The sequence below is a fragment of the Populus nigra genome, chromosome 6, assembly GCF_951802175.1.
Source record: "Populus nigra chromosome 6, ddPopNigr1.1, whole genome shotgun sequence".
Taxonomy (NCBI): Eukaryota; Viridiplantae; Streptophyta; class Magnoliopsida; order Malpighiales; family Salicaceae; genus Populus; species Populus nigra.
This window is the reverse complement of record NC_084857.1, coordinates 8,618,083-8,633,764: the sequence shown is the minus strand read 5'-3', so window position 1 is coordinate 8,633,764 and position 15,682 is coordinate 8,618,083. Positions and strand designations below refer to the sequence as shown.

The 15,682-nt window shown below is 32.6% G+C and overlaps 2 protein-coding genes across 2 annotated transcripts; one reads left to right on the top strand and one right to left on the bottom strand.

Moving 5' to 3' along the window:
- Nucleotides 1-6,078: 6,078 nt before the first annotated feature.
- Nucleotides 6,079-7,317, bottom strand: LOC133695846 (transcription factor MYB62). The gene is made up of 3 exons (XM_062117811.1): nt 7,167-7,317; nt 6,925-7,054; nt 6,079-6,798 (listed from the first exon to the last, which is right to left on the bottom strand). Exons 1-3 carry the CDS (start codon nt 7,315-7,317, stop codon nt 6,150-6,152), a joined length of 930 nt encoding a protein of 309 aa, XP_061973795.1. The 3' UTR covers nt 6,079-6,149.
- A 5,830-nt stretch (nt 7,318-13,147) lies between these two features.
- On the top strand, nt 13,148-15,110 carry LOC133695657 (acyl-acyl carrier protein thioesterase TE3, chloroplastic-like). Its single transcript, XM_062117573.1, has 5 exons — nt 13,148-13,520; nt 13,607-13,707; nt 13,827-13,936; nt 14,475-14,570; nt 14,667-15,110. Exons 1-5 carry the CDS (start codon nt 13,309-13,311, stop codon nt 14,781-14,783), a joined length of 636 nt encoding a protein of 211 aa, XP_061973557.1. The 5' UTR covers nt 13,148-13,308; the 3' UTR covers nt 14,784-15,110.
- The last annotated feature ends 572 nt before the right edge of the window (nt 15,111-15,682 follow it).

Sequence of the window (15,682 nt, the reverse complement as noted above, 5' to 3'; positions counted from 1 at the left end):
TTAAACTTGTGACCATTTGGTCATCAAAATTTTGATATTATATTAAAAAATTATCTTAACTCAATGATTTAGGTTGTGAAATAAAATTAAATATGATTTATATTAATATTTAAGGTGTAATAATTCTAAAAACACGTTTACGTGTAAGAAAACGGAAAGGCCCAATCATATGAGAGTTTAGGATGAAGTGATTGAGAATTGAAAGAATGATATGTAAGCATCGAGGATTCCACTTCCCTCACATGAAATTAAACCCAAAGAATTTCTTTTGTTCACATGATAAAGCCTAGCTTTTGCCGAGGATAACGATCTAATCCGACTTCGTACTTCCAGAAAGAATCATCACATCAGAACAAGATACTACTGACACAGTGGGCCATATCAAGGGAGGACCATCCATGATCTTGCAGCTTTATATATCAGCACGTGTAGAATAGTACTGCAATTCTCATGATTGCTTCATCTTCACCTTTAATTCCCTATCTTTTTTTTTCTTCTCCTTTTCCCTTCCTAGATCCCGGGCTACATGCCACCATCACGCAAGCGAAAGGCAACCTTTTAATATTCTGTTACTGTTGCAAATCAAGCCCCCATGGGGTGTTTCGTAAAATCGTCGAAATTTTTTTTTCCTTTTTAATTTGTTGTCTTTGCACAGTTTTTATATAGAGAGGTTAGAATCATGTATAAAAGAAGATAAGTAAAAATCAATTCAGTTTTATTATTTAATATGGTTGCAATTACTTTTCAAATAATTTTTTATAATAATAAAATATATGTCAATAATTTTTTTATTTTCAAAAATTATTTTAACCTCAGTACATCAAAATAATTTGAAAATAATAAAAACATATTAATTTGAAGTAAATAAAAAAAAATTTAAACTTTTTCAAAAATATTTTTAAAATATAAAAATAAACAGGCAAAAACGCGGTGTGGTCTCTTTAGTATTTTTTTTAAAAATCAAATCTATCTATCCTTCTACTATAATAAACACGGTGAGATTTACAACATGCACGCATGTGTTGAGAATTAATAAAAGCACGTTGAAAACTACAATTAAATATGCTAAATACATAACCACTCATAAATGAATTAAATATATTTTATACAATAAATATTCCTATTTTAAAATAAAAAGAAATACATTAGAGAAAAGAAAATCTAATCTAAAGAACTTATTGTGAAAAATCAGAAGTTCTAACTAAATTTTTTATGTGTAGTTTTTATTATGAGGAAATTATATTTTATATATTTCAGTTTTTTGTGTTTATGAATTATTATTCGGTATGTATATCTATAACTTTCAACATGTCTTTATTAATTTTTATCATCCACGTGTCTCACGATGTCGAGAATTTGAATATTTTACCAAACTAATTGATAAATTTTTTGAGAATATAGAATAAGATATAAAAATTATTGAGAAATAACATACTTTCACCGGTTTTATAATTAATAAATTAACCACTACTATAAATAGTGATTATATAACAAAACCGCCATTCCCTTTGGTGTAGCACGCATAGCAAGCCATTGAGCATCAGTCATTTCGAAAGCTATACAGAATAGTACATCGATCAAAGGCAGATTCATCTTGCTGTGATTATAAACATGCTATTATTGTTAATTATATCAAAGAAGAAGCTTAAAATCCAAATTCATTTTCGTATATCGAAGAGCACCTGAGCATAATATAGTCGGAGCTATGATCTGATCATTACCTCCGATTGAGTAATTTAACAAAAGTGACTCCTGGAAGACATCTTGGTTTTTCTGCAAAAGAGATGACGGGAGAGATAAGTGGGAAACGAACAGTACCGCTGCATCAAAAGAACTATGTGCTTATTTAAACTGGATGCAATTATTCATGCCCAGAAAAGGAGACAATGAGCTAATTAAAATATGGTGCTGTTTCCACCATCCTCGCCTATAAGATTTTAAGCTAAGATTTAAAAACTAAGATCCCGTTGTTCTTAGACAGACCTTCACTTTGTTACAGATCCCACGTGAAACAAAGCTCAGGGAAAGTAAGGTTTCACGAAAACTGTAAGATATAAGCCAAGCTGTAGCAAATTTTTCATATTAAAGCTGAACAACGTTTCATATTTTAATTAGATCCGTTATTTTAGTTGTATAAAACCCATTATTCTAAATCGTGTTTTTTATTAAAGCTTTGGTTCCGAATCCTAATTTTTATTAAAAACATGATTTTGAATAATAATTTCTTTCAAGCTATACTATTTTTTCAAAAAAAAAATTCAAACTATATTATTCTCTAAAATTTTTCCTGTAATTGTGATATTTTAAAAAAAAAAACTCCCCGAATATCACACGCCCTTTATTTATAGATTTTGTTGAAAGAATGATTGATAACTAGCTAATTAATAACGAAAACTTTAAAATCTCATCGTACCAAATTTCATAAATCATAGTCCAGAACTAACCAAAATATCCAATCATGAGATGAGACCACGCATGTTTTTATCCCTGGAAGTCTCAATAAAGTTAAATGTCTTGACGTCCTTATTCTTTAGTGATTGTTTTAAAGAAAAAGTGAAGTTTGTGTTTTAAAATATTTTTTAAAATAAATTAAATAATATTTTTTATTATTTTTAAATTTTATTTTTTATATCAATATATCAAAACAAATAATAAATAAATAAAATAATAAAACAACAATTCAACCAAAACGCGAAACATTCTCTTAAATAGAAAAAGGTGGTCTCTCGTAAATCCATAAAACAGTTGACGGTCCCAGTCCATCGTGGATTAGATGTTTTAGCATGTGAAACGTACGTACTGGTGAATTGATATGGATGTAATATTGGTGAGTGCATTAGTGCATGGGGATGATAAAGATTGAAACAACTCATCTGCTAACATCATATAGGAAACGTGGGTGTTTTTTAAGATTTTTTAAAAAAATTAACATGTTTTTTTTTAAATAAAACAATTTAAATTTTTTATTAAAATAGCATAATTTATACTTGTTCTTATTTAAAAACGTCACATTTAAAAAAAAAAAACGAGTTGCATTTTAAGAGAGAAGAAAGAGAAAAAAACAAATAAAATAAACATTAGATGCACAACAAATCTTCAAATTACAACATTAACAATTTCATCATAAGTATTTTAATGAGAATAATATAATGACTTTAATAAATGTGATCAATGTTGACCTGAGCAGGTCATACTTGTAGTCTAAAAGCGACGGATGATTTATTTGCCTTTTAATGAAAAGTATGACGTCCCACTCTATTTATCATCGTTTATGATCTAAGTTGTTGGGAATTTTGACCGGTGGTGTACTGATATTTGCTCAAAATGAGGGTAAGCACACTGACATAATATTTAATGTGGTTTGGCAAAACCGCCTACATCCACGGGAGAGTCAATATTATTAGAAATAGATAGATAAAGGGTTACAACACACATGGAGGAGGAGGCTCACATCACTTAAACTCAACTCCCATTGCTCTGACACACTGCTGCATAAGGCAGCAGGGTTGCTGCCCTTGGCAGCTACTCCCTCTTTCTCTCCTCACATATCTCTCTCTTGTTCTCTACAACCCTCTCATTTGCTCTCATAAAATCATGCCTCTTGCATCCATGACATCTTCTCAACAATGACTGCACATGGGTTAATACATTTGTCAATGATGGGTGCAACTACCATTGACAAATGATAACCCTACTTCTTAGGGTAGGTTGTCCATTAATGGCAAATCCCAACATAAGTTGATATTGTTTGATAAGTTTCATTGAAATCCTTCCGATGATACTGATAGTGTTATAGTTGAATCTCTATTTCATTTCTTTTTTCATTTTCATTTCTTCTCGTGAGTAGTTAATTTCATAATTTTTTTGAAATATCATGTTTATGAATAGCAACAAACTTGAATGTTGTTATTTTTAATTGCTACATGAATCTACCATGTTATTTAACTATTTTTTTTTCAAACTCTATTATTTTGCTGAAATTTAAAAAAATACATTAATAAGTAAAAAATATACTTCTTTTCATGGTGGATTTTTTTAAAAAAAATAGTACAGTTAAAAAATTTTTAAAAATAGGAAAAAAAACACTGTTGAGACTGTCGTTTTCTTAAAAAAAATGTTTCTGGGACCAGAGTTTTTTCAAAATAAACGGTAGCGTCTGCATCATAGTTCATATGACTGAAATATATATATATATAAAGAGACAGGTTTTTTTTTGTCATCTTAAGATTAAAAGTTTAAATGGCCCTACCAATAGGCCTTCTGAAAACAAAAACGAGAGAGAGAGAGAGGGGGGGGGGTATAAATGCATCATTGACAAATTAGCCGACATTGAAGTGGAAAACTGATGACAGCTAGGAAGCCAAGATCGGGAGAGGGAGAGTCAAAAGTGAAGAAGGGATCGTTTTACAATTCTCCACGTTCTTCCCTGGCCCGTAAGAGTTTGATAAAGTTGCAAGAACACAATTAATGTTGAAAACGTGCCGTTTGGAGCAGGTGATGGAAGCTACAAGGTCTTTTCAACTTAAAAAAATTAATATATTAGAATAAATTTTTAATTTTTTTTAGCCCAAACACATTAATTTTACCCGAACGCGTCTTCTTATGGTTCTTCTATTATTAACAAATCTTTTTACAATAATTTTAGACATACATTAGCAGTAAACAGAAAACAACTACGTGCTAATTAAAATTTCAAATGAAAATATAGAAAAACTACGTTAATTAATATATAGAAAGAATATTGATCATTTTCTTTGTGCAATGGGTTAATGCTAACCTTTCCGACCAGGAAAAATATTTTTATTCTTAGCAGCCCTGCTTCCACTTTAAGCCCAAATTATCGAAGCTTAATTAACTAGTATAATCTCATATCATCTCCTTAAGATTCCAAATTATATGAATTAATTCTACTTTAATTCCCACGGTGGAAATTAATTAGGAGTATATATGGGTTCCAATTGCACGACGCATATCATCTTGTTATTTGTTAAAGTGCCGCGCGCGCAGAGAGATGTATAAGAGATGTATAAGCTCCGGGATCAGATTTAATTAAAAGATACCTTTTGTCTCTATATTCTATTTTCTTTGAATTTCTTTATTGTAATAATTCAATCCAGTACATATATAGAATTTAGAAATTTCATCTCGTGCTATTTCTAAAAATTAACTTTATGTTGAAATGACGTGTAGGTACCAGCACCACAATCTTTCAGCTAGTAGTTTGTTTTTATAGTAATGTAATTGTTTTTTTAATTTAAAAATATATTAAAATATTTTTTTTTATTTTTTAAAATATATTTTTAATCTTGGTAAATCAAATCAATCCAAAAAACTAAAGAAAGTTTCATTTAAAATAATTTTTTAAAAAAATTAACAAAAAAAAATCAACCTCAATTCAAAATAAAATGAACAAATGCCACCCTCTTACCAATAGTTTTACAGGAGAGAAGTAGTTCGTGAAGGAAAATTGATTGTTTGGGGCTTCGGCATCATCAGCACCCCCTCCTGCTAATTTAGCCCCACGCACACTCCCTTTTCTATTCCAATTTCCAGCCCTCCCCTAGTTCAAACGATAGTGTCCAGTACATTGAATATGTCAAGAGATCTAGATGTGATTGTGATCTAATCCTATGTGTAGTCACTTCTGTCCATTATTTCATCGGAATATTCATGACCACCACCTTTAAAGGTTCCCTTGATCTGTTATCATTGGAGGTCAAGGAGCAAATGATTTGATAAAAAAATAAAGGCAATTGTCGTTTTAATTAAAGAAAAATGACCCCCACAATATGCAAGTGATCACCTTTGATTTTATCTTAAAAGAAAATTCACTTTATTTCAAAGCAAAAACTGTTTTGTTTTCAAATCAAAAATAAATAAATAAAATGATATTCAAACACTATTTTAATATGAAAAATAATTAAAATAAGATGTCATTCATAATTAAACATGAAAATACCAAACACCATAAAAAAAAATACATATACAGTCTTCTTCAACAACAAATCACTTGAACTCTAAAATACTCAACATAATAACTACAATATTCACCAATAATGCTGGAGTTTTATATATATATATATATATATATATGAAGTCTGGGTCAAGATGATTAATAGAAAAGATCCTAATCATCGACAGGGACCACTCTAGATGCCTGTTTCTCTCAAGTCCCTAAACTGCCACATGTCATCCATATCCCATAAAGTATCTACCATGCTATCAAGCACCCAATTGCCTCCAGCCATCTGGCATTCCAATGGTGAATTGTCATAAGTGCCCATTCCAGCAGAAGCCTGATTGAATCCATCTAGGTCATAGCAGGTGTCACTCAAAATTAAGTTGTTGTAGAAAGTATCACCATGGAGAGGCGAACAAGTTGGGTTTTCAAGAATTTCAGGCTGCGGTGAGATTGTATCGGAATTTGCAGAAAGAACGTGAGGGCTTGTGAGTGGACTTGAATTTTCACCGCCAAGATTTGAATAGTGTGCCAATTTGCTTTCAGGAGGACACAACAACGTTGACAATGAACTAGGAACTGTGGAATTGGATGATGGAGACCTGACTCCACGATCAGCTTGTGATTGTGAGTCAATTGTTGTCGAGGAAGAAGAATAAGAAGCCTGCTCCATTTTTTGAGGCAATCTCGGCATCCAAAAACTCCTAACAGCATCAAGAAACTTCGTACTACTAGCCTCAATGTTAAGTTGGCGCGCCTCTTTCTGCACCTTTGTCCTCCAATAGTTCTTGATTTCGTTGTCTGTTCTTCCAGGCAGATGTTGTGCAATCTTTGACCACCTGGAATTTAATTTCAAAAGAAAGCAAATATTAGGATCTAGGAGTATAAGACAATAAGTCCATAACCCATAAGATTTAACAGCAACCTTAATTATTAGGACTTGATTTGATGATGAGATTGTATACCTGTTACCCAACTTGGAGTGCAGTTCAAGAATCAAAAGCTGTTCTTGTGGAGTAAGATTTCCACGCTTGACGTCAGGTTTTAGGTAATTCAGCCATCTCAATCTGCAACTCTTTCCGGTTCTCTTCAGTCCTGTAAAGTTAGAGCATGACTAATTGGGCAACCAAAACAAATTAAGAAATTAGTCAATTATTTTAACGTTTTGGAGTTGATACATGGTTTCGTCATGGGGTCTTTAATTTACCTGCACATTTTGCTAACATGTTCCAACGACCTTCACCGTTACGAGCAATGTAACGAGTAAGCAAAGTGTCTTCTTCAAGAGTCCATGGACCTCTTCTTGGCTCACCTTCCTCTTCCCTAGAATTGCAAATCCTCCTTGTAACACCAAGCATTGATGCTCTCATATTTTTTTAGATGATATCGGTATTTAATATTTATTGTGCGTGAAAGAGAGAGGGAGAGGGAGAGATCAGAGGTACTGGTCAAGGGTCTAATTAGTGCGTTTGAGTAGTCGTACTAAAGTGAAACTACAGAGAAGTGCCAGAAGTTTATATAGACCACCATAGCATGGCTCTAGCTATCTCTACTAACCTAGAGAGAGTTTACAAATGAACTTCATTCGCAGTTTCTTTCGCCAAATGCTCTTTGCCTTTATATACAAATGAATGGAATGGAATTTTTTGTGGTGGGGTGGTCATTTCCGACGAGTGATGTGCAATGGGTTATGAATAGACTGAAAATGTTTCATCCAAAAAAAAAAAAAAGGAGGGGGTGGGGAGGTACTGTAGATTGAAAGGTGCCAAAGATAGAAGGCAAGTCCCACTTAAAGGACCCTATCTAGCAGTACTACAAAACACCAATAATTAACGAGATCCTTCAAAACTCTTGACGAGCATGAATATATTTCAAAGCTATTTTCTTTTAGCTACGTAATCAGTTAATCTTAAGGAATAGATCTGATGGATAGAAAAGATATAAATAATTACCAATTGATCTGAAAATATTTTTTACTGTAGAAAATAAAACTATATAAGAGATTAGGTCACATCTGTTCTTTGTTTTTAATTAATCATCCGAAATAGAGAAAGAAGCCGCATTATGTCAGTCTTCCAATAAACCAAAAATATAAAGAGGCCTCACATTAGCATGTACAAAGTGGGATCTTCCTTTCCATCCCATCAACTATGTAATGGCAGACTTGTATGAAAACAGTAGTCAATGACCTAGCAGAGTACTGCAATTAAAGAGAAATCTATCCTATTCATCTACTCTTTCTATTTAATCAAACAATTAAGTGATATACAGATCGAGCTGGTACGTACGTAAAGGCGTGAGGAAGTTAACTCGAAATTAAATGAATCTTACTTGTTTCTCTTGCGAATGATTCCTACCATTTTCTTATGTTGATTTCTTCTGCTTCCTCCTTGCCAGAAACGTGATTGACTAGACAAAATATATTATTCGACAGCACACACAATTATTGTTAGAGGTTGCCAATTGTTAATGGAAGTCTTGAGGACTTCGTATAAAGTGATGCACTTTTCATTCTACAGCTCTTTAAGAAAAATCAAAGAAAGAAGCAAAAATCTTTCAGATTTCTTAAATTTCTTGTCTTGCCAAAGTCATCGAAGTTATTTAAAGACTTGGACAACAAGGGCTAGAAGGTTAGAAAAGAGAGAGTTCTCTTGTTAACTTTTAATTTCTTTAATTACAAGTTATAAATAATTAATGATGCAGGAGGAAGATACATCAAATAATTAATTTCTCCCAAATTCATCAATACAAAGCTAACAAGAAAAATTTCCTTTTCACATGAATTCCTTTACCGCGCGTCCTGGAGGAGAGAGCCCTTTTTGTTGTCTAAATCTTTAACTTTGATGAATTTGGCGAAACAAAGATATTCATGGAAACGCATAATTTTGTCACTGTGGAAAGAATATTGCATTACTTTATACGAGTACAAGTACAGCACTCACTCTTAGAACTTAATAGGAGTATCATTTTAACGTTTATTAACGGACAACAATGCCTAATTAAAAAGTTGAATGAATAACGTGTGATTCATAATTAAGTGACGCGAAAGGTTTTTTTTGAAAAATAATTATTTTGTTTAATAATTTTATTTTTTTATTCTTTATTTTTTTATTTTTTAATATTTTATTTTTTTATTTAGTATTACTAGGGTTTTTTTAGTTGTTTTTATATATAAGGAGTTGTAATAATTTATTGATAAGTGAGTCATGGATAAATAAAATTAATTATTATGATTATTTTTATTTTTATTTTTATTTTATCGATTGCAATGGGTCTAGTTTATATATATATATATATATTAAAATAAAAAAAAAATCTAAACAGTATCAATTTAAATTTTTTTATGAAAAATAATTTGAAAAATAAGTTAAATTACCAAAACAAACAACACATTTACAATGAGAATCAATTACTGGCAGTTAAGATGAAATTAATAAAGGATAAATATTTCGATAGTTGTGAGTTGGGAGTACTCTGCAGCTTTTATAATTAGTGATTCGATGCCTTGAGCATGTGTTTATTTTTAATTTGTGAATATTTTCAAGATCTCACGTGACTTGTGTTAAGACTGTTTGAATAGAAATCCTCACATTCGTATTCCAATAATAATAATAACTGTGAGACGTGAAAATGACAAATATTGATATTATTTATCATGCGCGTGTTTGGGCGGTGGGGGACCGGATAAAATTTCATACTTATCCGTCCGATGAGAGAAAGGAAAGGGTATTAAATTATTGTTCATGCATCTCTTAAAACACTTAACATGACTAAATGTTCACTCGTGGAATCTTGTGTTCTAAACTTTATATTCAATTGAAGTTAATATATATAGACTCTAGATAAGATGGGCCGGGGAAGTTTGAAAGAAATTTTCTATGATTGGTGGCAGGGGCAAATCCTACAATATTCAAGTGGAAGTGCTTCTGTTAATTTTACCCAACGAGAGATTTCATTTTTAATGACAACTAAGATTTATCAAAATGTTCCTGCACATTTTTAGCTTCTTTTTACTAGATTTGTGGCAAGAGGATAAATAAATAAAGCGTACAACCAACTCATTACAATCAAAAAGGTGTCAGCAATGTCTGTCCGATAAGAGTTCCTCGTGGGAAAAACAAAACAAGAGAGTAGCCGCACATAATTTGTCAGAGGGGCTAATGGCGGAGACCGAGATCCTTTTTCTCCCTGGCCGGAAAATACATGCTTCCTCAAGAGAAAGCTGCTATTGTTTAGTTCGCCATGCAGCTATTGTTTAGTAACTGTAAAGCTTACGAAATCACATTCCAAATGGCCCCTATAGCTCAGTGGTAGAGCGTCAGTCTTGTAAACTGAAGGTCTCAAACGGGATCAATGAGCAGAACACCACCATCTTGCCCGCAACCCCCCCCCCCCCCCCCCCCCCATATCTACGTATAGACATTCAATTATCTGGGTCATTGTAATATCTTTCTGATGGTGATACCTAAACAACCCCAATACCATCCAAAGCTTTTCTTTTCTTTTTCTTTAACAATTTCATGCGAAGTTCCCAGCCCTTCTCTTAAACTAGATACACTAAGGCCCAGTAAGATAGCCCAGTGTATAAAGGTAACGAGTAATAGGGTGGAGGCCCATTAGGGGGGGTTAGACTCTTAAACCTGGCATGTGATAGGCTCAATTAAAGGAAGATGGAGCTCCTACTGTGCAATGGACATGCGCATGGAAAAGAACTCTTGGAAATAATATGCCTCTTGACGAATGGTTTTCTTGTTTAATTTGATCAAGGCTGGAACTCAGAAATACTCTTCTACTAGTTTGTAATTATCTAATACATACAGTATATCATGACATGGAAATATTTATGCATCCTAAGTCATTTGTTTTGTGCTCTGACAGGTTTAATAGCTACGGGATATTTCAAGTTATGTGGGCTTTCATCCCATTTTTTAAACTATTATTGACAATCTTATCGATAGATTAAATTCGTTAGTATATTTTAAAAAGTTAATAAAAAATTACTGTAAATACTATTGTGCAACTGTTTAATCATGATGATTTCATTCCATCAATAATATTTAAAAAAATCACCAATAAAATTATATACGGTTTTTTATTAATGATATGTTATATTTATTAATAAAAATACTAATAGAATAAAAAAACACCAATAGAATAACTTATTACAGTGTTTTTGTTGTAGGTAATACTAACATATTAAAGTAGATAAATATTTTTTATTTAGTGTGTTTTTACTATTTATTATCTATGTGTAATTTTATTATTGTCTAACTCACCAAAGTACCATAGATCACCTTCCCTTAGTTTTCTTTAGCCTAATTTTATTAAATCTATCTTACACCAGCTAGTATGTACTGTGACTACAACTTAGAGGAGAGAGACACAAAGGGAACAATGCAGGTGGTTAATTTGTTAATTCCTGTCTTTGAGCACCATTTACCTTTTCCTTTAGCATAATTTTCTTTCCCATTAACATTTTAATTGTGTGTATAAATGCACCTTAAGATCAGTCTTCGTAAACATAGCACGCGATGGCTTAATTATGTTGGAGGGGACAGGTGTGTGTGAGGTTCAAGAAACGGGGACGATGGTGAGAGATCAAGGTTATGGAGGGCCTAATTTTACTTCCACTCAACTTGGCCTCCTTCACTCCGATGCTTAGTCACGTACTGTTCAGTCTCTTCTCTTTCATCATAGGTGATGATCCTCCAAAATTATTGCAGGGACAAAATTAAAAAAAAAACATGGATGAAATTTGAAATTAACAATAATTAGCGGCCTTTTTTAACTTCTTTCTTTTTCCCTCAAGTTATTTTTCTTTTGCTTTGATCTCCCAGCTATGTTTTCTTTCAATTTAGTCCTTGAAAATCATTTTTTTTGTTGTCCTGGATTTTTTTGGTCTCTTTATATTTCATTATTGTGAGCACCTGAGGTGTCAAGGATTGTTTCTGAGTTTAATAACGTGTTGATTTTGCATTAAAAATTTTAAAATTATTGCATAGGAGAATTTTAAAAGAGAACGGACTAAATTTGACATTAACAACAATTGTCAACCTTTTTTTCATGTTCATTGTTTAAACTTTAAAGGTTGTGTAAATATACACTCTGGTCTTGTAGTTTTCACTTTCTTTTATGTCTAGTCCCTTATGTTTTTGAATTTTTCATTTCTATCCCAAACTTTATTTGTCTTACTTTTTATAAGTATCATGGATTATTTGTTTTGCTTTGTCTGATGATGATAATTTTTGAATTGTTATTTAATTTTATTGGTTTTAAAAAATATAATATTCTGAAAGATTATGAAATGCTGTGAATTTTTTATATAATTTTTTTATGATATATATGTTCTAAGACTTAGCATAGGTAGGGTATCCTTACAACACCGTCCTTCCATTGCTAGTCATAAATCCAGAATTTAGATCATGACACTTTTAATCCCCAAGCCCTGAGAGACTAGAAAAAAAATCGTTGAAAGTTGGAAATTTTTAAAAGAGAGAAAACTTGTGGGTGGTCGATTTTTGACCATCAAATACTTTGATCTTGATGTTTATGGATTCATCTTTTAGATAAAAAAACTTAGTATAGATGATTTTCACCTTTATTAATATTAAAAATGGTAGATCAAAGCTCTAATTTTGTTATTTGATTTGATTTTGAGGATTTGGGCAATTAAAAAATGTTTTGTTGTTAGAAACAATGGTATAAAGGTTCATGTTTTTATTTTTCATGTTTTGGAGTGAAAAATGGTTAGAATATGGGTTTTATACGTATAAAATCTAAGATTTTGATTTTCTAGTCACTCGAGCCACCTCCAATAATTGAAAAGGTAATAACAAATAACGCGTTGTTTGCTCAGGACAAGACACGACATCTATAAAAATAAAATAACTCTTGATGTGAGCGATAAATCATTTATTTTTTTTAGAAAAAAAAGTGTGCAAACCTGAATTTCAAGGTCGAAACATGCCCGAGTCTGCTTACGGCTAAATGCGTATACCCAACGTATGAATGCCTGGACTTTCAAATTTTTCTCATCTCTTTTTTTTTTCCTTTAACATTTTATAATGAAGTTCTTTTTAAATAAATGTTGTTTAAATGATTATCTAATTATGACATAATTATAATTATATAATGTCTAATAATGGAATCAAGGAAGTACTACGAGCGAACTACATGACACTGAGTAGTCAGCGAGAACTACAGTTTGCAATTAAATCATAGATTCTAACGCCCAAAAAAAAATCCGAAAAGAAAGAGATCGTGTATATACATATGCAATTTCCCACTCATTCACCCCCAACTAGATAGATAGCAATTAGCAATTTAGCTTAGCAGGGTGACTGTGTCCTATGAGTATGATTTTGCAGGCATTGGCAATAACCCCCCCGCCACACGTGACGTTTCCTACCACCTCACGTGCCTGCGCAAAATGGATGATCTATCTTCCCCGTCAATCCTCATCTGCTCCGTTTCCAACATCCCGGCCGCCACATGTGCGGTCACTGCCCCCCATCAGAAACTGCACGTCGTTACCATTTATCGATCTCAAAGCTGGCAAAGGGTAATGTTTCATCTTTCTTTCTTCAGGGACTAATTATCTTGGTGTTAATTATTTGTATTTATGTGGGAAGCAAATGGGTTTTGTAGAATGAGTGGGTTAGTGGAAGTGGAGCTAAAAGTGCGTGATTACGAGCTGGATCAATTCGGAGTTGTCAACAATGCTGTTTACGCCAGTTATTGCCAACATGGTACTTATATTTCTTCTTTTATTCAACATTTCTGTTGCATTTGATTAGATGAGAGTAAAACTGGAAACAAGAAATTGTTAAATTCATTTTCCTTTATCACCAATTTTAATTTTAATCAGGTCGTCATGAGCTTCTGGAGAGGATTGGTGTCAGTGCTGATGTGGTTGCTCGCACTGGCGATGCTTTGGCACTGTCAGAATTGTCACTCAAATTCCTCGCCCCGCTAAGAGTATGTCCTTGCTTCTTCTTTTTAATCAACTATACTAATCCTTTTTGTGTTTTTCCCTGTATATTTTGGTAATGCCAAGCTTATTTTCTAACAAACTAAATGGGGAAGAGAACGGGGAAAACTGGCGAACGTAGTTGGTTTAGCTGTTCTTGAAAGTAGAACGATTTCTAATTGTCAAAAAAGGGTTTTAAACTTGAAACTTCTTTGTATTCTCGAGCGCCTCACTCGCATTTCACTTTAATCTTTATCCAAGTTAAGGTCTAGGAAGGTAATGGCTGCTTCTTCGTGGAAGGGTGGAAGGGTTTTAACATAAACTTTTGTCCTAACTCTATTCCTATTAGTATAGTACTGGGCATCTGTAGATACTTTCATGTGCATCTGTTACAATGCAACTATGATAAAACACTTGCTCCGTGCTTGATTGGAAAGTTTGGTCAGTGTGTTTTGCAATATGTGTGCTGCCACTAGTAAATGCAACATCTAAAACTTGTTTCTGGTAAATTTTAGTAATATTCCTTTCTTGTTGGTGCGCCTCTAGAGTGGAGACAGGTTTGTTGTAAAGGTAAGGATCTCTGGTTCCTCTGCTGCTCGCCTATACTTTGAACACTTCATTTTCAGACTGCCAAATGAAGAGGTAATTTATTATCATCCTTACAATTAGGGTACATGTCTTAAGGATTTGTCCTGTATATTCTCAAAATCTCAGTAGCTCTAATTGCATTTTCTGCAGCCTATTCTGGAAGCAAAAGCAACGGCTGTCTGGCTTGACAAAAAATATCATCCAGTTCGCATTCCACCTGAATTCAGATCTAAATTTGTTCAGTTCCTTCGGCATGAGGAGTCTTAAGTAAATTTATTGTGACAAGAAATCAGACAAATTTGTTATTCATTACCAATTGTAATTGGTAAGATAATTCTCGGTTTCACTTGCAATTGACTAAGAATAATTAGAGGATGAACTTAACCAAAAAGAACAAAAAATGATGAAGGTAATAGGATAGTACTCATAGAATTACATCTAGTATACCTTGGAAACCTCTTGACCACGAATGGAAAGTAATGTTGCTTGTAATTTATCAAATTTGTACACCTCTTTCGCGTCTCTGATTAATTATGTTAGTTCGCATCGAAGAGAATGTTAGCACTTTTAATATATAATTTCTGATTATGTTCACGTTCTTAGTTGTAAACAGGCTTTTTTCTTCGTTATTAGTAAGTTGCAAACATTTTTATCACTCATCTTAGAGAATTAAATCCATTGCTTGATTGAATTAAGCATAGAAAATACCACACAAAATTTTCATTTATTTTTTGTTCTTTTAGTGAAAAAGATTCAGTTAATTAAGGTGTAAAATGAAGAGCTGAGTTGTTGTCATAGATTTGAATTTCAGTAGATGGGAAAAACGATGGATATCAAATATTTAGAGGCTAGGAGCATGGTATAGTCCAGCTATGAATGTTTGTCATGGCAATCATTCTCGGTTCTGGCTATACCATGCTTGTAGTCATGTGTATTACACAATTTTACAGGAACAAAGCGTATTCTCCTTCGAAGGAACATTATTTCAGGAGTCACTTAAATTGCTATACTTTTTCAGAGCTCGAAAGTTGGAGGACAATAAATTGACCCCCATTTTTTTCCTGGAAAAGAAAAGGAGGTATCATCAATCTTAGCGGTCCATCCATGCACGTTGTGGAGATAAATGGTGTGAGGAGGCCCAAAAGGACTATAATCTTCAAATGGGT